General features: G+C 51.9%; 1 protein-coding gene across 2 annotated transcripts in view; it reads left to right on the top strand.

The window, feature by feature from the left end:
* The first annotated feature begins 4,138 nt into the window (after positions 1–4,138).
* The window catches only part of PLEKHD1 (pleckstrin homology and coiled-coil domain containing D1), a 43,146-nt gene continuing 27,874 nt past the window's right edge, over positions 4,139–19,410 (top strand). The window contains exons 1-5 of one of the 2 annotated variants that reach the window (XM_053601284.1): positions 4,371–4,502; positions 8,194–8,304; positions 18,197–18,290; positions 18,563–18,652; positions 18,816–18,892. In XM_053601284.1, coding sequence (XP_053457259.1) covers positions 8,207–8,304; positions 18,197–18,290; positions 18,563–18,652; positions 18,816–18,892 — 359 coding nt within the window. In that variant the 5' untranslated portion in view covers positions 4,371–4,502; positions 8,194–8,206. Of the gene's footprint in view, positions 4,503–8,193; positions 8,305–18,196; positions 18,291–18,562; positions 18,653–18,815; positions 18,893–19,410 lie in introns of both variants that reach the window. The other variant, XM_053601283.1, reaches the window with a different exon arrangement.

Raw genomic sequence — 19,410 nt, 5'->3', positions numbered from 1 at the left:
GCCAAATTAATGTATATGTTTTAATCCACACATCACCCCTGAGAGGGAACACTATGCTTCCCACAGCAATGCCCTTGGCTACTCAGAGTTCCTGTTGATACTGTAAAGTAGCTGGGTGGGGGGCAGGTGTGAACTAAAATAAAATACTAAGCCATCTCACTGGCCAAACAGACCCCATGCTGGCCAATGGGACCTCAGAGAAACCTTAAAACTGAGTTCCCCATGATGCTATGAGAGGTCCCTCTCTAACAGCCATCAAGCTTTCTTCCCAAAGGCTAAACAGAGAGCCCAATCTTGGAATTGAGCCTTCCTTTTTGAGGTTTAGCTAAGACAGCTGACCAGCATTCCTTCCTGCTGAGCATTCCTTCCTTCCTTTTAGCAAGTGCTAGAATGGGTGGCTGAGCAATGGTCCACAGGAACATGAGAATGTAGTTTCTGCTGAAATTGTTGCCATGACTAGAGTGCGATGGTGTTGGTCTTGCTCACAGCAACTTCATACCTGTAATCCTATTACTCTAGGAGGCGAGGCGGGAGGACCCCTTGAGCTCAGGAGTTTGAGACCAGCCCAAGTAAGAGTGAGACCCTATTGAAAAATCAGAAAAATTTGCTGGACACTGTGGTGGGTGTCTATAGTCCCAACTACTGGGGAGGCTGAGGCAGGAAGATCATTTGAGCCCAGGAATTTGAGGTTGCTGTGAGCAAGGCTGACATCATTGCACTCTAACCTAGGCAACAGAGACTCTGTCTCAAAACAAAACAAAAACTTTTTTTTTTTTTGAGATAGTCTCACTATGTGGCCCTTGGTAGAGTGTCGTGGCATCACAGGTCACAGCAACCTCCAACCAACTCTTGGGCTCAAGCAATTCTCTTGCCTCAGCCTCCCAAGTAGCTGGGACTACAGGCACCCACCACAACGCCTGGCTATTTATTGGTTGCAGTTGTCATTGTTTGGCAGGGCCAGGCTGGATTTGAACCTGCCAGCTTCAGTGTATGTGGCTAGCTACAGGCACCGAACCCAAAACAAAAAATTCTGCTGTTGGCCTAAGGGTGGTCTTTCCACACAGCCTTAACCACTGCTAAGTCAGGTCTTTTCAGATGTCCTGTATGCAGAGTTTGGAATTGGCAAAGATTTCACTTCTCTCTGCCATTGAAGAGACTGGTGCTCCACTTCTCCCATGGGGGAAACCAAGCCTTTCCCAGGGTTTTCTGAACACTCACCCTTCTCCTTGTGAAGGATTTCTTTTCAATGATTCTAGGTATCCTCCCTTCCTCTGGGCCCATGGCTCACAAGCTTGTCACCTACTAGTCTTTATTGCAAACAGCCAAAGCTGCTACTGACTTGATTCAGCAGAGAATAAATGAATTTACTAAAAGGATATTGGGAGAGCCAGAGAACCAGGCCTGAGGGTAAAGCTTCCAGGAACTATGGCCAAAACCAAGCTGCAAAGCTCTCTACTGAGAAAGCTATAGCTGCCACAGAGCACCTGCTGCTATGTGCACCATCCACCAGAGCCACCTCCTGCTACCTGCCACAGAGCACCTGCTGCTATATGCACCATCCGCCAGAGCCACCTCCTGCTACCTGCCACTCAGCCTCAGGAATGCAGAGCTGACATCCAGAACAAGTCAGATGCTTTTGCTACCATGTTCCCTTGAAAACTGCGTGCCTGTGCGTGCTTTTTCCTCATGTTTGTCACTACAAATCAAAGTTCTGTCCCAGGGCCCCTCACTGCTGAGCTCCATACCACAGAATACTAAAGCAAGTTCTTCAGCTTCCATCTTAGAAAAACAAGACTCCTAAAGTGGGAAAATTTCCATGCATAAGAACATGTGTCAAAACTAGGCCAAACCCCCCCCAAAAAAAGCCACAAACCCATGTGAAATGTTTACTTTGTGTTCTAGGCCTGGCTTCCATCATCTCAGTGCTGTCTCCTCCACATGGTGGCCCAGGGCCCTGGACCCTACCGTAAGGTCCAGCCTGAGATGTTCTGCAGAGGAACATGAGCCATGAGAGAAGCACAGGGAACTCAGAGGGGCTCCTCTGGACAGTGAGCAACAGTGGGATGCTGCCTGGACTTGGGAAGCCCCTCTAGAAGCTCTTTATTTTATTTATTTATTTTTGTGGTTGAGATAGTATCTCACTCTGTCGTCCGGGCTATAGTACAGTGGCCTAATCATAGCTCAGTGTAACTTTAGTGTATCCTGTTCTCAAGCCATCCTCTTGTCTCAGCCTCCTGAGTAGCTGGGACTACTGGTCCATGCCATCATGCTTGGATAATTTTTAAAAATGTTTTTGTAGAGATGGGTCTTGCTATATTGCCCAGGCTGGTCTCAAACTACTCCTGGCCTCAAGTGATCCTCTTGCCTAGGCTTCCCAAAGTGCTGGGATTATAGTAAAGAGCCACCTCATCCTGCCCAGAGGCCCTTTCTTAACAGAGTCATTAAATGTGAGACCTGGAAAGCCTTGGGGAGCATCTAGAGCAGTAGTTCTCAACCTTCCTAATGCCGGACCTAGCAACGAAAATAATTTTATGGTTGGGGGTCACTGCAACATGAGGAACTGTATTAAAGGGTTGGAGCATTAGGAAGGTTGAGAACCACTGATCTAGAGTCACAAATCCAAAGGCCTGCAGGGAGGACACAAGGGAATGATAGGGTGTAGGCTTTAAGTTCAAAAATTTTAAAGTGCTGTGCAAATGGTGATTAGAATGATAGAAGTGGTGGTGGGTGGGGGATTGACTAAAAAGGAGAATGAGGGAACTTTCTGAGAGTAACTGAAATGTTCTCCAGCCTGAGCAAGAGTGAGACTGCCTCTCCACTAAAAATAGAAAAGTTAGCTGGGCGTTATGACAGGCGCTTGTACAGTCCCAGGTATTCAGGAGACTGAGCAAGAGGATGTCCTGAGCCCAAGAGTTTGAGATTGTTGTGAGCAGTTATCCCACAGGTGACAGTGTCTGTCTCAAAAAAAAAAAAAAAAGAAAGAAAGAAAGAAAAAGGGAAAAACTCCTATTTGGCTCTCAGATTATTTGCAAAGTTCTGCTCCAATCTGACTTCTTTATATTACACCTGAGGAATTAGAGACCGGGTGGTTTGCCCCAAGGGCACAGGTGAGTCTGACTGCCCAGTAGAGACGGCCTGCAGCTGCTAGCTAGCAAAAGGGTGACTGCCGCCTGATGGAGCTTTGCAGCCTTTTACTGCGCAATCTCAAATCCTTGCCTTTGGCGTGAAGCCAGCAGCTGTGCCAACCTAGCATTTCTATCGCCAAGAGGGAGGTAGGCTGTCCCCCCCGCTCGCCCGCCAGTCTGGTCAGACGTCTGCCCTGGCCTGAAAGCCAGACCGTCACCAAATGCCTCCCCAGAAAGGAACGGAAGTGGATGGAGCACTAGGCCCCAGGGAGTACGGACCAGGAGCGCAGATAGATCATAGACAAACTGCACTGAGATTGGCACTGAGGGCCAAATACCGACAGAGTCAAGTTCCCGGGAGGAAATCCGATCCGCGTGAGGCGGCTGCGGAGCAAAGCGAAACCCACCAGAGTGGGCGGGCAGGGGCCACCAACCTTGAAGGAACCTCCTCTCCGGGCAGGCACTTCGGGCTTTCACCGAAGTCTTACCTGGCCACCCGCCTGCCCTAGGAGACACACGCATCTCTATTTTACCGGTGAGAAAACCAAGGCTCCCCACAATTACTGAGTTGGGATTCCGAGCCCGGTTGTCCGTCACCACACCCTCGCACCTTCCTCTCCTCCACCCAGAGACGAGTAGGTATTTGCTGGAGTGACTCCAAGCCCACCACATCGCAGACGTGTCCCCGTTTCCATATGGGCTCTGTACGCGAGAAGGAACTGGGGGGAGTGTTGGTTGCGTGGAGTGGGACTGGGGCCTGGGGCCTGGCGACCCGGGGGACCTTCCGGAAGCTTGGAGCCCGGCCCTCCAGTCGGCGCCCGCCCTGATTGGCGCTCTAGGTGGCCTCCAACCCTCTCACCTGCCACTCCCAGCCAATCGAGGCCACCAGAATTGGGGCTGTAGCCGGGAGGGAGGAGAAGATGTTGCCGGCCCGAGGCTGAACCTCCCTCCGGGTGAGTTCCCGCCAGTCCGCAATCTGGAGCTGGCTGCGCGCCCCGCGCCCTTCGGCCCCGCGCCAGGTCCCCAGCGCGCTTTCATAAGGCAGCACCTGGCCGGAGTCACTTGGCGTCTCTGCTTGCGAGGACGCGCCCCGACGGCACCCAGAGCCGCTAGTGGACGCCGCTTCCTCCCTACCTCCCCCTGCTCGCCCTTGCCCGGAGCCCCGCGTCCCTGCCCACGCCGGAGGGAAGAGGGTGTTCTGGGCCAGGGGCAGCCCGGCTGAGGCAGGATGTTCATGTCCAAGTCCAACTCTGTGTCACCCTCGCCGTCCCTGGAGCAAGCCGACGCGGACGCGCTGGACATCAGCACCAAAGTGCAGCTCTACGGGGTGCTGTGGAAGCGGCCCTTCGGGAGGCCGTCGGCCAAGTGGTCCCGGCGGTGAGTGCGCCCCACCCCGTGCCGGGACAGAACGGCCGGGGAGGGATTCCCCGGCCTAAGGACCCCTCCCACCCCTCCAGTCACCGTCCTGCCTCGGTCTTCCTGTATGACCTTGGGTCCCCCCTGTTTCACCCTACACTGGCTCCCCTGGAAGATGCAGATTTTAGCTTGGGCTGGGAGGTCTGGGGTGGGACCACCGGCCCGGATGCTTGTGAATGAGGACCCAGTGAAGAAGCTGGGTGTGGGCGGAAGAGATCGTGGGCTTGGTCGAAGCCCAGAAGGTTCAGGTCCGGCCAGGCTCTGCCTTGGAGAGAGAAACGCCATCTCTAGCCAAAGATATTCTCCTGGGGGCGGCGCCTGTGGCTCAAAGGGGTAGGGCGCCAGTCCCATATGTCAGAGGTGGTGGGTTCAAACCCAGCCCAGGCCAGAAACTGCAAAAACAAAACAAAAAAAAAACAAAGATATTCTCCTGGGACCCCACTGCTAGTGTCAACCTCTTCACAAGCCCCCTCCCGGCGCTCTGAGAAGCAGGCTCAGAAGTGGGGCACTAGTGTCCCCCTTGGGAGGGTGGCCATGGCCCTTAGGAAAGGCTGTACTGGGGGGGCTGTGCTCACCCCTGAGGAAGGGATGTTGGCAACCCCTCCAACTGTCCCTTGAAATAATTTTTTTTTTTGGCCGAGGCTAGGTTTGAACCCACCACCTCTGGCATATGGGGCCAGCGCCCTATCCCTTTGGGCCACAGGAGAGGCCCAATTTTTTTTTTTTTTTTGAGACAGAGTCTTACTGTGTCTCCCTGACAGAGCAACCTCAAACTCTTGGGCTTAAACGATTCTTTTGCCTCAACCTCCCAAGTAGTTGAGATTATAGGCACCCACCACAGTGCCTGGCTATTTTTTGTTGCATTTGTCATTGTTGTTTAGCTGGCCAGGGAGGGTTCAAACCCACCAGCCTCAGATGTATGTGATTGGTGCCAAGCCTGAAATAATTTTTTAAAAAGAATAGAAGGAAAAGAGATTCCAGTGCTTCAGGCAGGGATAGGGGGAGTGGGGTATGGGGGAGAAGGGGTAGACTGATCCAGTGGAAAGACGGATGCTGTGGAGGCTGTGATGTGGAGAGCCAGAACTGCAATAGCCAGTCCTTCAGCACCAACTCTCCAGTACCCCGACGGCCATCCCCACCGTCTATTTACAAATGGCCCTGGGAGGTGTTGGGAGCTCCCAACTTGTATCAGGTGCTGTGGGCCATCTTCTGGATAGTTTTTGCCCTCAAGTCAATTTCAGTTCTGAGATTTGTTACTGGTGTGACCTAGAGAACTCAGATCCTGTCCCAGCCCTTCCCTGGAGTTGAGACCTGTCCAGGAAACAAGGGGTGTCCAGATGCTCCCTTCCCATACCACACTATGAGTGAGAGTCTGTCCCTGAGCAGAGGAGAGGAGACCTCAAATGTTCCCAGGACCACAGATAATGTGGATGTGGTGGTTGCTGGTGCTGACGTTCTATTCTGATGAATAATTTAATGTTTCTATAAGACTGCAGAACAAATGGAGCTGTGGACAGTGTCAGTACCTTACATTTTACATAGCTGGTTTCAGGGACTTTTGTTACTTCTGATGGGTTTCCCTCTGGGATTTAATGGCATACGGTCTCCTTGAATTCCACCAAAGTTAAGCTTGTCTCTGATCCCCTGAATAGAGGCTCAGAGCAGCATGGAGAGTATTTGGGGATTGCCACAGTCATCCTATCTGAGCTGCAGTCCCTGGGAGCCAGGAGCAGCCTTGTCTCTGCCAGGGCACTCAAGTGGGGGTGGGAAGGGTGCATGGAGACTCAAGTACCATTAGCAGAATATTCCCCCACTCCCATCTCTCTTCTGCCCCAGCCGCTTCAGGCAGCCAACCCTTCTCCATTGGGTCCAGCTTCTGTGGGTGGTGTTGCCTCTGGGTCTTGCCAACTAAGACCACTCTTGCCAGACATTTTCACCTGGTCTCATCATTCCTAGTAAATGCTAGCTGCCTATGACCCTTGGGGCATGTTCCTTGTCCCCTTCACCACTGAAGCACATTGGGAACCTGGTCCCTGTACCCACTATTGGTTCCTGACCAGTGTCAGGGTTCTAGGCACCCATCTAAAAGCACAGTGGGGGTGGGGGGATGAGCAAAGTTTAGAGGGCTTTAGCATCCTCCACCCCAAGAATCTCCATCAGTACTTCCCACAGACACCCTAAAGAATCCAATCTAAGTCACAACCATGTGAATGGTCTGCAAATACGGCTTCAAGTCAAGTCCTCCAACTCTCTTCCAAGGAGATTGCCATCCTGGGTCCCTGGCCTAGGAATGCTGGGGCTGTAACTGTGCAGAGTCTTCCTTCCCTGAGGCTCAGGAACTTAACATCCCACCACCTCTGTCCATCTTCCCAGTTCTGGGAATATACCACACACACACACACACACACACACACACACACACACACAATTTAGCCTTGGATGGGTGACAGAGACAGCCAAGGAGAGTCGGGGTGCAGAGGAGTCATAATGCTCATCTCTGTCTTGCTTCCCTACTTCCCATCAGGGCCCTCTAGTCCCCGGTTTCCCATTTGGGAAGACTCCACTTCCCAAGTGGAATCTCTTGACTGAGGTAATTAGCAGCCACAGGAAGGATTGGGGACAGAGCAGCTCAGGCCCTCCACTGCACAGTCTTGCAATTAGAGCAATCGATGCCCTGGCTAGGACAGCTAAGGCTTGAGCTGTATTAATAACCAGTGGGCGGGATAGAACCGGTTGTGGCTGGCTGGGTTCTCTAAAAATCTCTTCCACTCAGCGTGTGTCTTAGGACGCGTGCCTCCAGCCCTCACTGACCAAGCAGCCCTGCCTTCCTGAGGAAGGAAGATGACCTTGAGCTGAAGGTTCAGACTGTTTTCCCATAGGCAAAGAAGGGGAAAGGGAATCAAAATAATTAATTAGTAGAGATAAGTGAATCAGAGAGACATGTCTAGAAGGCAAAGCTGACAGCTCTATCCTCCCCTTGGTCTGTGAACTGTGGAGAAAGATACAAGTATGAGGACATGGGCAACTACAAGACATGGAGAAAGGGAGTAGGGGGTCTGAGCCTTGGCCGAGGTCAGCCAGGCTGACACTTTTCTGGGGTTTAACACTTTCACCAAGGCCCTCTCCCAAATCCCCTCCCAAACATCTTCTAAGGCCAGAGCCTCTGATGAGCAGGGCCTCACCAATCCCCTCCTGCAGCAAGGGCATCTATATTCCTGCTCGTTCCTCCTTCCCCAGGGACAAGGTGGTCTGAGCCCAGCCTAGTAGCAGTTTTCTTTTGCAGAATATTGGTGATCTCTGACTCAAGGAGCTAAGTTTCATGGTGTCTACCAGGTACAAGAGGAGCCATAGAAATAGTGGCCACATGTCCCTAATCTCAGGCTGTCCCCTGCTCAGGTGTGAGAAGATTATCCCTGCAGGTGGTGGTCACCATACCAAGAAGATTTGAGGAGCCTTTCTTCCCACAGGGATTTGAGGCCTAGGGTTTTGTCTTTGGCTTTGAGCACTGCTTCCCAGAGGAGACACTAATGTGGGATTTTCCCAGAGAGCTGAAGGAAAAGCCTAGGTGTCAGCTGCATGGCCCCAGGCTCACCCTCACCTTCATAACTCTGGGTTTGATCTCGTTTTTTGGCTCACATGGCATTCCCCACAGCTGGCTGTGAGAGATGTCCCACAAGCACAACTGTAGCATTTCCGCTGTGGAAGGTGCCTGGAGGATCCCCCTTTTAAATCAACCTCTACTCTCTGGATTTCTACTAGAAAGGTAGGGTGTGGAGCAGGGGTTCTGCTAACAGTATGTGGGAAGGCTAGGAGATGACAGAGCAGGGACATTGATGAAGGGGAGGGGCTTGGAGGACAGTGTTTCTGCCTCCAGAAAAAAACAATGATCAATTTACTTTACTCTGAAGATTTCATAGTGTTTTCCGTTCTCTGGCTCTGCCTTCTCTCTTCAGGGCTGTTGTTCACCCAGGCACAGAGGCAGACTGAGGAGGGGTAAGAAGACTTGTCTGCATCTCCCTAGGTCCCTGTACCCAGAACCCTCTGCTTCTTCTGAGGTGGTGGGCTCAAGGTTAAGGAAATGGGCACAATTTCCAGACCATGCAGCCGTGAAATGAAATAATGCTGGCTAAGTCAGGCCTCACTGGGGTCATTTGAGGAGCTGCCCAGCCCAGGTCTGCCAAAGTGAAGTGAGTCAGACTGTGTAAACAAGCCATGCTCCTTCCCCACTCCCCTCTTCAAGGGGCTGCCTGGGTGGTAGCTAATGGCCTGTTTGAAAGCCTCACCTCTGTGTATCTCAAGCTGGCAGGTGGCTCAGCGTCCTTATGTCTGGGACTTAAAAATATACAATTTCTCAGAGCAGCCTTGGGCGTGGTGGAAACTGAATCTATCTAGGCTTGGAGGCAGGAGTTCCAGTCCTAGCCCTGCCAGGCACCAGCTGCATGACCCAAGCCATGGCCTGTCACCTCACTGGCCAGCAATGTGTCTTCTGCACAGTGGGAGTGAGGTGGCTTTAAAACTGTGCTCCACAGATGACTGTTAGTGTGCCTTGAATATACTCCCAGCCATGGGGAGCAGGGTGCAGAGCCTCAAGGCCACCACCTCAAGGCCACCACCCACTTCAGCCCACACCTCTGTACTGGCATCACTCTTACTTACTGAACCTGTCTTTACCATATTGTTTGGCAAGTACTGCTAAAAATTTTTGTGGGCTGCCTTGGACTTGATCTATCCATGAACTGCAGCATGTCGTGACTCAGGAACTTCCCAGGTGGGTCCCTGCTGTGCCACTGTGTCCAGATGGGTCAGGATGAGTGTTCCTGAACTTAGGTCACCCAGAATGGCCTAGAGGGGACATACACTGGGAGCTATGTCCTATCTACTTTCCTTCTGCCACTTTTTTTCTTTTTTTGAGACAGAATCTCCCTTTGTCACCCTCAGTAGAGTGCTGTGGTGTCACAGCTCACAGCAACTTCCAACTCGGGCTTAAGCAATTTTCTTTATTTTTTTTATTTTTTGAGACAGAGCCTCAAGTTGTCACCCTGGGTAGAATGCCGTGGCATCTTGGCTCACAGCAACCTACAACTCCTGGGCTTAAACAATTCTCCTGCCTCAGCCTCCCAAGTAGCTGGGACTACAGGCGCCTGCCATAACGCTCGGCTATTGTTTGGTTGCAGCCGTCATTGTTTGGCAGCCCTGGGCTGGATTCGAACCTGCCAGCTCAGGTGTATGTGAATGGCACCTTAGCCACTTGAGCCACAGGCGCCGAGCCAAGCAATTCTCTTTAGCTTTCCAAGTAGCTGGGACTACAAATGCCTGCCACAATGCCCGGCTATTTTTAGAGACAGGATCTCGCTTTTGCTCAGTCTGGTCTCTTGCTCAGGCTGGTTTCAAACTCCTGAGCTCAAGCAATCCATCTACCTCGGCCTTCCAGAGTGCTAGGATTACAGGTGTGAGCAAGGACACTCCTCTAGGCTGTCCTTCCCCAGCTCCAGTACCCACATAGCTGTTCTCAGTGTCGGAGGAGCTCAGTGATGAGGGAAACTGGCTGCTGGGCCTACTCTGGAAGTTTGTGCCAGGGTAGAGGGAGCGACTGGGCTGGACATTCGCCTTCCTGGGAAAAGAAACCCCTATGTAACTCACATGTCTGCTGGGCTCTGGATGCCCACTTTAGAGTGAGATACACTTGGCCCCACAACCAAATCCACATCCTGGGGAAGACTGAAACCTGCACCAGGGTTTCTGCTAATTCTAAGAGACTCAAAATTCTTATATCTTTGTTTAGGGATTTAATTTGCTGTCCAGTGTAGGTGGTCCTTATTGCAGAAGCAGAGACCTAGCTCAGCTTTATGCCTTAGTTTCTCCACCCTTCCCCATGACCACATAGACACACCAGCCACATAAGGAATTTGAGAGACTAGCAGCCTGAGCTGCAGGGAAGGCATGGCAAGGGGGGGCATTTAAATCACAGACCTGGGAAGCATCTCCACATTGAGTGTTAGTGCCCCGCCCCTCAAACCATGAGAGAAGGCATTCACTACTCTCTTGTGACACCTGAGGACCCCAGCTGTTGCAACCTCCCAGGATTCTCTCTGCACATTCCCTTCACTCCTCCCATCCAGGGTTTGAATCCCTCCAGGATTCAAATCTCTTTCATTTTGTTATTCAAAGCCTTTTGGGGCCTACTCCTGAGCTCAGAAGCATTTGCATCTCCAAACATTGAGGAGCTCAGCGGAATGGACCTAGAGAGGATGAGCCTTTCTTTAATAGGCCTGCCCAATGTGGCTCTAAGTGACATTTTCCGTGGCTCTAGCTGGATCCTTCATGAGGCCAGTGTTAGCCACCAAGCTCCAGTTGAGCCTTTGTTGCATTCAGAGCTCTGGGATGACAGAGAAAAGTGGGGACAAAGCTTAAAGAAAACCCTTCCTGGGCGGTGCCTGTGGCTCAGTCGGTAAGGCGCTGGCCCCATATACCGAGGGTGGCGGGTTCAAACCCGGCCCCGGCCAAACTGCAACAAAAAAATAGCTGGGCGTTGTGGCGGGCGCCTGTAGTCCCAGCTACTTGGGAGGCTGAGGCAAGAGAATCGCTTAAGCCCAGGAGTTGGAGGTTGCTGTGAGCTGTGTGATGCCATGGCACTCTACCGAGGGCCATAAAGTGAGACTCTGTCTCTACAAAACAAAAAAAAGAAAACCCTTCCTGGGTCTCCTAATTCATGTGGATGACAACTATGTCCAACTGTCACCCAGGCTAGAGTCCTAGTCACTGTGTCATCCCAGACTCTGCTCACCCTACCCTTGTCTAATTATCCGCCAAGCCCTGATTTGTACATCCCAACAACTTTGATTTGCCCTTTGCCTGGCTGTGGATCCCTCACTCTCCCCATGTATAAAACCACACTGTGGCAAGTACCCTTTTTGAAATGTGATGGAAGCTCCCCTCATCTGTAGGCAGAAGTCCAGCCTCTTGACAGAACTTCATGCTCTGGTTCACACTTGTTCCTGCTTCGCTTGCTGACCTAAACTTGCTCTTATCCTCTGGTCCACAACACCGTCCACCCGCCCCTGTTGCAATTATCTGCAGATAATACCAGATCCATTGCGATAACCTTGAACACACTGTTTTTTGCTTATGCTATTTCTCTGGAATGCATCTTCCCCCTTCCACTTCCTCCCAAATTCCTAAGACATTCCTACTCATTCTTCAAAACCCCGCTCAGTTGTTACCTCCTTTCAGAAAACTCCTTTGTCTGTACCCCTAAATCACTTATTCCTCCCTATTCTGCACTCTTCTGGTACCTTATCTGGACTTACAGTGTTGGCCCCAAGTTCAAATCCCACATTCTGCTGAAATCTGAAACCTTCACCAGCAATTTCTACTAATCCCTAAGATTCTTTAGGCTCTTATTTCTTTGTTTAAGGATTAATTTGCTATCCAGTGTATATGGTCCTTGTTGCACAACCGGAGATGCAACTCTTCACCACAATATATAAAGCACCAGCAACAAATTCTGTGCATTATAGTGTTGCAATACAGGGTGGGACGGTGGCCCACACCTGTAATCTAGCACTCTGGATGCTGAGGCAAGTAGATCATTTGAGCTCAGGAGCAAGACCCCATTTCTACTAAAAATAGAAAAACTAGCCGGGCATTGTGTCAGGTGCCCGTAGTCCCAGCTACTCGGGAGGCTGAGGCAAGAGAATCACTTGAGCCCAAGAGTTTGAGATTACTGTGAGCTATGATGTCATAGCACTCTACTGAGGGTGACAAAGTGAGATTCTATCTGAAAAAAATTAAATCAAAAGAGAGTTGCAGTATATTCTTCTGGCACTTTGCAGTGTTAAGGGATAGCCTGGTGCTCCACAATTATTCCAGCTCCCCGGTTTGTCAGCTGTGTCATCTGGGGCATGTTACTTAACTTCTCTCTGCTCTAGTTTCCTCACTTACCTCATGTGAGGAGTCAACAAGTTAGCACATTTAAGCTGTTACTAGAACAGTGCCTAGCCAGGCTCAGAAGCAAACATTAGTTAGTTAGTTAGTTTGTTTATTTATTAAGACAAGAGTCTTGCTCTATTGCCCAGACTAGAGTGCCGTAGTGTCATAGCTCACAGCAACCTCAGACTCTTGAACTCAAGCAGTCCTCCTGCCTCAGCCTCCCAGGTAGCTGGGACTATGGGTGCCTGCCACAAAACCTGGATAATTTTTCTATTTTTAGTAAAGATGGGGTCTTGCTCTTGCTCAGGCTGGTGTTGAACTCCTGAGCTCAGGGATCTTCCTGTCTTGGCCTCTCAGAGTGCTAGGATTACAGGCATGAGCCACTTCACCTAGCCATTTATTTTCTTTCTTTTTTTTTTGAGACAGAGTCTCACTTTATTGCCCTTGGTAGAGTGCCCCTGGTGTTACAACTCACAGCAACCTCCAACTCCTGGGCTTAGGTGATTCCCTTGCCTCAGCCTCCCAAGTAGCTGGAACTACAGGCGCCCGCCACAACGCCTGGCTGTTTTTGTTGCAGTTTGGCCGGGGCTGGTTCGAACCCGCCCTGAGAATGTACAGGACCAGGGGCTTGGGTCAACCCTGGCTGCCTCCTTGTCCCAAGAGCACTTACAAGGTGTCAAGGTAGCACTCACTTTGCTCAGTGGGTGGGGCCAGCACCCTACCCACTGAACCATAGGTGCCGCCCAACCATTTATTTTCTTAATTATTGATTCCTAGACTTTTTGTCCTGCATTCCACTAGTGCCTTGAGGGCAGTGAAACCCCAGGGCCTCACATAGGACCTGGCTGTACCAAGGGAATCTTAATGCCCTCTGACCTCAGCCGATCAGGAGCCCAGTCCCTCTACAGAGATAAGCTCTCGGAAATTCCAGATCATATGTGATGAGGAGAGCCAGGTCTCAGCAGTCAAGAGCTTGAGCTTTGTCAGCAGCTGAGTTTCAAGTTTGCCGCTTAACTAATTGCTCAATCACTCTGTGCCTCAGTTTCCTTACCAATGGAATAGAAAACAACACCTTCATCTTTTACAGTTGTGGAGAGAAATTTAAGTGAGATAACATCAGTAAAACATTTAGCAAAGTGAGTGCTACCTTGACACCTTGTAAGTGCTTTTGGGGCGAGGAGGCAGCCAGGGTTGACCCAAGCCCCTGGTCCTGTACATTCTCAGGGCTCTACCACACTATAGGGCATGCAAGGAGTGAGGGTTGGGGCTAGCGGACAAAACTTCTCACAGGACTGATGTTGGGCCTGTAAGGTGGTGTGGGGAAGGACCTACCGTGTGTCTGGGGCACAGGGTGCTGCCAGCTGGGCTGGAGACAAGTGCTCCCTCCAGGAGCAGCCAGGTGAGCACATGGGAAGGGAGGTCAGGGGAGACTTGGGCAGACAGCAGCCCAGTGATAATAAATAACAATAGTATAATAATAGAACGTATTCATTTGTTGAATATTGTTGTTCGAAGTCTATGTGAGCAAACCCAGTATCCCCACTACCTTGAGAGACAGAGGTATTATTATCCTCAGTTCATAGGCAGCCCCTGAGGCCTAAACAGGTGACCTGCCCTAGGTGCTCTGCTGACAGCAGGCTGTAACCCTTGGTTGCCCCAAGCTCCAAACCTGCTGCCTCTGACCCATCTGTTTTCTGGCATCTCCATAGGTGGTATGGGGTGGGGAGTATAGGCACAATTACAGCCCATGGGTTCCAACCCCAGCTTGTGCCCTGGATGTATGGCTCTGCTCACATATTTCACCTCTAAGTGCAGTTTCCTTATCTGTAAAATGGGAATGAAAAGCTTAACATCCAGGATTATCCTGTGCATCAAAGACTCTGATATAAGTGTAATGAACCCCTAGCACAGGAGCCAGTGCATGAGAATGGCTACAGAAGAGTGACCATCTCTGGCCCTTGGGCACAGCTAGCCCAACTCCACAGAGTCCAGAAAGAGGGGGCCCCTGGCTTACTCAGTGTGTGAGATCAAGGGGACTTTGAAGGAAGGATGGAAGGAGGGGTGCTGGGACTCCAGCTGCTGAGAAGGAGTAAGAATTATCAGCTGGGGCATCGGGGCTGTCACCAGGGCAGGTCATAAGCAAAGCTGCTGTGGGGGTCCTGGAGGTATGCCAGCCAGATGGGCCCTGTGTGGGCAGAGCTCACCCCTGCCAGTTAGGCAGTCACCCTCGTACCCCAAGTCCATACCAGCTCCTCTCTCTGGGCCCCTGCCTCCACTCAAGCCAAGCTGGGATGATCCCGGCACAATCCTTCACAATCCATACAACCTACAGGCTTCTAGGCCCCCTGAAGTATAGTCACCACAGGGAGAGGACATTCAGCTTCCTTCCCCTGAGGCAAGAGGGGGAGGGAGGGTGTGATATTTGGGAAGCCCTCCTGTGTACCAGGCAAGTGCTGAGGACTCTACTTATCTCCACTCACTAGATCCTCTCTTGTTCCCCTAACAACATGTGGCCAGAGCCCCTAAGAGACCCTGCCTCCACCTCAACATCTTGGGTGAGCTGTGTTGCCCCTGCTCCAAGCCCTCCTCCAGGAGCTATTTCTCTTACTCAGAGAAAAACCAGCCTCTGCCAACCAGAGATATGACTTTCAGTGAGTTGTGCCACCCCTCTGCTTCATTTCTGTCCATGTAAAAGGGACACCTGGCTCACGGGATCGTTGTGAGTGTTAAATACTTGGAATAAGGTGTGCTTTGTGGTAAGGTCTACATAAATGTTAGCTTGATCATCATCGTCATTACCGTAGCCATAGGGCCTTGCAGTCTGGCCTGTTTCAGCTTTGCAGCTACCACCTCAGGGCCCTTGCACCTGTGGCTTCACTGCCCAGAAGACCTTCTCTTCCCTCTCCACAAAGCTTCTCCCCGACTACCTCTTTAATATTGACCTCACCCTCACCCCTCACTTGCACCCCCACCCTAATTAGCACTTATCAGCTCCTGACATGGGACATCTCTCTCATTTACTTACCATCTGCCTCCACTATATGCAAGCAGTGTAAGCTCCATGGGGAGGGATTTCTGTCACTCTTATCCACAACTGTATCTCTAGAACCTACAGCAGATCCTGGTGCAGAGTGGGTGCTTAGAAATTATTTGCTGAATCCTTGGAGGAATCTTCACAGTAGCCCGATGAGACAGATATCCATGCCTCCATTTTACAGAGGAAGAAAAGGCTCAGAGGTCTGGGAGCTTGCCTGAGGCTGCAGCTTGAGGATTGAGGGTTGTGGGACCCCACAGCTCAGCTTTGTGCCTGCCTTCACATGTAGTAATCATCTATCCACTCACCCTCCAGAGATTGGGTGACGTACACCACACAAATGTATATTCTCAAAATTCTGAAGGTTGGGGACCTGAGATCAGGGTCAGCATAAGTCAGGATCTGGTGAGGGCTCTTTTCCCGGCTTACTGATGGCCGCCTTCTAGATATGTCCTCACATGGTGCGGGGAGAGAGGGAGAAAGAGAGAGAGAGCTCTTTCCCTTCAAGGCCACAGTCCTGCTAGAGTAGGGCCCCACCCTTATGGCTTTATTTAACCTTAATCACCTCCTGAGGACCCTATCTCTAGGTACAGTCGCATTTGGTCAGGCTTCAACACAGGAATGTGGAGGCAGGGCACAATTCAGTCCACAGCAGTGTTTTTGAAGCTGAGGAGGGTGAGGCAGCGGCCCAGGAGGCAGTCCTGTCTGCTTGCCTCACCCTTCCCTGCAGTAATGCATGTTCATACTGTGGGAACACTTCTCAGCTCTGTCCTGAGTCCTCTGCAACGGCAGGGTGAGGAGCACAATCTCACTTGATCCTTGCAATAACCGCGTAACGTAGGTGCCGTTACCTCCATTCCATGGAGGACCTTACTTGCCTAAGGTCTCCCAGCTGAAACAAGGCAGGTCTGTCTGATCTAAAGCCTGTGCTCTTAACTACCCTGTGAAATTCCTTTGAAACAGGGGACAGATGCAGGGACATTACCTTGGCCTAAGGGTAGGCCAAGGTAGGATGGCTCTGGCCTCTGGGGGCCTAGCACCCTGTCAGGACAAGTTGAGCACATAGGGTGTGGGAGTGGGTGCCAGGTGCATGGCCCAGCCTGCAAGTCCTGGAGGAGTTCAGAGTCAGTGTGGGCCAGCTAGTCAGTGAGAAGGGCCCGGCCGGATGAAGAGAGAGGGCGTTTCTGGGGAGAGCAGCCCAGACTCCATGTAGGGCCCTGCAGGCCTGGTGCAGAGAGGCAGTGTGCGCAGTGGTCCCCTGGAGCATAGACCATGGAAGTGCAGACATGGTAAGAAAGCTGAGAGGCGAGCAGCAGTCAGGTGCTGGCAGGCCCAGAATGTCACTGCGGTTCTGCAGTGGGTGTTCTTGTGCTCTTGCTGCAGTTCAGGCAGAAAGCCCTGGGGGAAGAGCTGGCATTAGCTGGGTATCCCCCTGAGCAGGGACCACAGGGGTGCAACTCTATGTGCTGGGCAGAGAGGGTGGGCGCAAATGAAGAAAAAGGGTTGGCAGGAGGCTCACGCAAAGCTGAGCTTCACTCTCCCCAGGAGAGGACAGAGGGCAGCAGTCAGCAGTCCTGGCTGCTGTGGCCTCTAGACAGATCACACAGCTGGCAGGATCTTCTGTGATTCACTGACTTCGTCATGCTCACCAGCAACTCTTCAAGCCCCTTACAAGAAGGCTCTTGCAGCCAACTGGCTGTGTGCTAGTGGAATGTGCAGCCCCACACTCTTGGGGAGGGAGTGCAACAGTTTCGTAGTATTTGACTTTCATGGTATAATACTCTTCCCATGGCCATTGTCAAGCTACCAATGCCATGTTGCTGAACATAGAGCAGGGGAGAGAGGGACACTGTTGGCCATTGTGCACCACCTGAGCTGACAGCACTGCTTTAAACTCTCTCCCAGATGTACACGCATGTGCACACACGCATGCACTTGCATGCTTTGCACACACACACTCAACAAGTTTCACAATCTCTTCCACCTTCTGCTCACATCCCGTCACTACAACAGTGCTATCAGCAGGGCCCTGGAGGAGGCAGCCAGCCACTCTGGGTGTGCCTGATTCTTCGAGCCTCGGGACTCAGTTGGATCTGCCTCTGGATGGCACTTGGTGTCTTATCTCATCAGCTGTCATCATTAGCTCTGGAATAGTCCCCAGGTCACAGAGACATTCAGTTAGATCCAAGTCCCCACAGGAGGCTGGAGAGTAGTCTGAGAGGCAAAGGGAATGTAGGTGTCACACTGGGGGATGTTCAGGGCTGCAGACCTGGTCTTGCCAGGCTGGCACCCCAATTCCATTTGGTCGCCAGCCTTCATCATTACTTGCCGAAGACTCATCTTGGCATCCTGCATCTTCTTTCCTTCCCTCCACTCCTAAAGGGGACCCTAAGTGACTGGAGGTGATAGCTCTCGGGGCTGGAGGTGCCTGAGGGGAAGGACCTGGGTGGTGATTTATGCGGGACAGAGCAGCCAGTCTGGGGCTCCCACTTCAGCTGCCTGCCCTTTGGTGTGAGGGTCAGGCTGCCTGGGAAGCTCGGCTGGCCAGCTGAGGCCTTTGTGCGCATGTGGAAGGTGAGTTGGAGAGGGTGAGTTTGAGTAGAGTCCAAGACCCCCCGGGGCACCCTTATTGTGCTGAGAAACCTCACTTCTTCTCTCCTGGTTGTCCCTCCTATCCCACCACCCACTATAGGTTTTTCATCATCAAAGAGAGTTTTCTGCTTTACTACTCTGAGAGTGAAAAAAAGAGCTTTGAAACCAATAAATACTTCAACATCCATCCCAAGGTGAGGCGGCCCCTCGCCAGGGCCTCAGTGGGGACATCAAGGGGTGTTTCTTGTGAGGGATGGGGACCAGCTGCTGACAGAAAGTCTGGAGAGAAAGATCCCCTGGCCCCTGCTAGGCCAGATGCCTACCCTCCTGTCTCCTGCCCCATCCTGGTAGTCAGTTCTGTCCTCTGTACAGTAGCCCCAGGGCCTGGCTTTGTCCCTGGGCTGCTGAGGCTATGAGTGACCTGAGCTGGGTGGGGTGGGGGCTGCCTGTTCTGATTCTCCCTCAGGGTGTCATCCCTCTTGGGGGCTGCCTGGTGGAGGCCAAGGAAGAGCCCAGCATGCCCTACGCCATGAAGATCTCCCACCAGGACTTCCACGTGAGTAATGTTCTCCCTTCAGCCTGCGCTCCCTTGGGGTAACCCCTCCACGGCCTGGCCTGAGAGAGGTCAGTGCCCAGGGACATGTGAGAGAGCAGAGCTAGGCCTCTATCACGGCAGAGTGGCTATATCTCCGCCAAACTGTGTCTCCTCTTCCTGGCAGGGGAACATCTTGCTGGCTGCTGAGTCTGAGTTTGAGCAGATCCAGTGGCTGGAGATGCTGCAGGAGTCTGGGAAGGTGTAAGTGTCACATCCAGGAGGGGCAGCCTGAGGGTCAAAGGGGCCAACCCTGAACTCCCTGCCTCTGCTGGGATCCTGGTGGGCACAGGGACAGGCCTGTGGGAGTTGGCTAGGATGGGTGAGAGGAGACAGGTCGGGTGGTATAAGGCATCTATGAATGGTCCCCTAAGTGGGCTCAGGAGGTGTATAGAGTCACAGATGACAGACATGGGCACCATTTGTCTCCAACTCTTAGGAGTAATTTCAGCATCACTGCTCATATTTGGTGCCTTCTCACACTCATTTCTCCCCACCCCCCCATCCCTCCAGGCCATAATTCATTCTAGCAAAGACCTGAGCCAGTGGTCTATAAATCAGGGTCTGGACCACAAAGATCCCCAGCCTCACACAACCTGTTTGCACAGACCCTCCCTGCTCAAGCTGGGTCACGCTCATCGTCCAACAGACAAGACTGACTGTGCGCCCTGTGTCAGGTCTTGCAGCAGGCGCAGGCCGTGCTGCCGTGTAGAAATCTACCT

The sequence above is a fragment of the Nycticebus coucang genome, chromosome 9 (genome assembly GCF_027406575.1).
Source record: "Nycticebus coucang isolate mNycCou1 chromosome 9, mNycCou1.pri, whole genome shotgun sequence".
Taxonomy (NCBI): Eukaryota; Metazoa; Chordata; class Mammalia; order Primates; family Lorisidae; genus Nycticebus; species Nycticebus coucang.
Note: the sequence above shows the minus strand (reverse complement) of the source record. Positions and strands in the feature narration are given on the sequence as shown.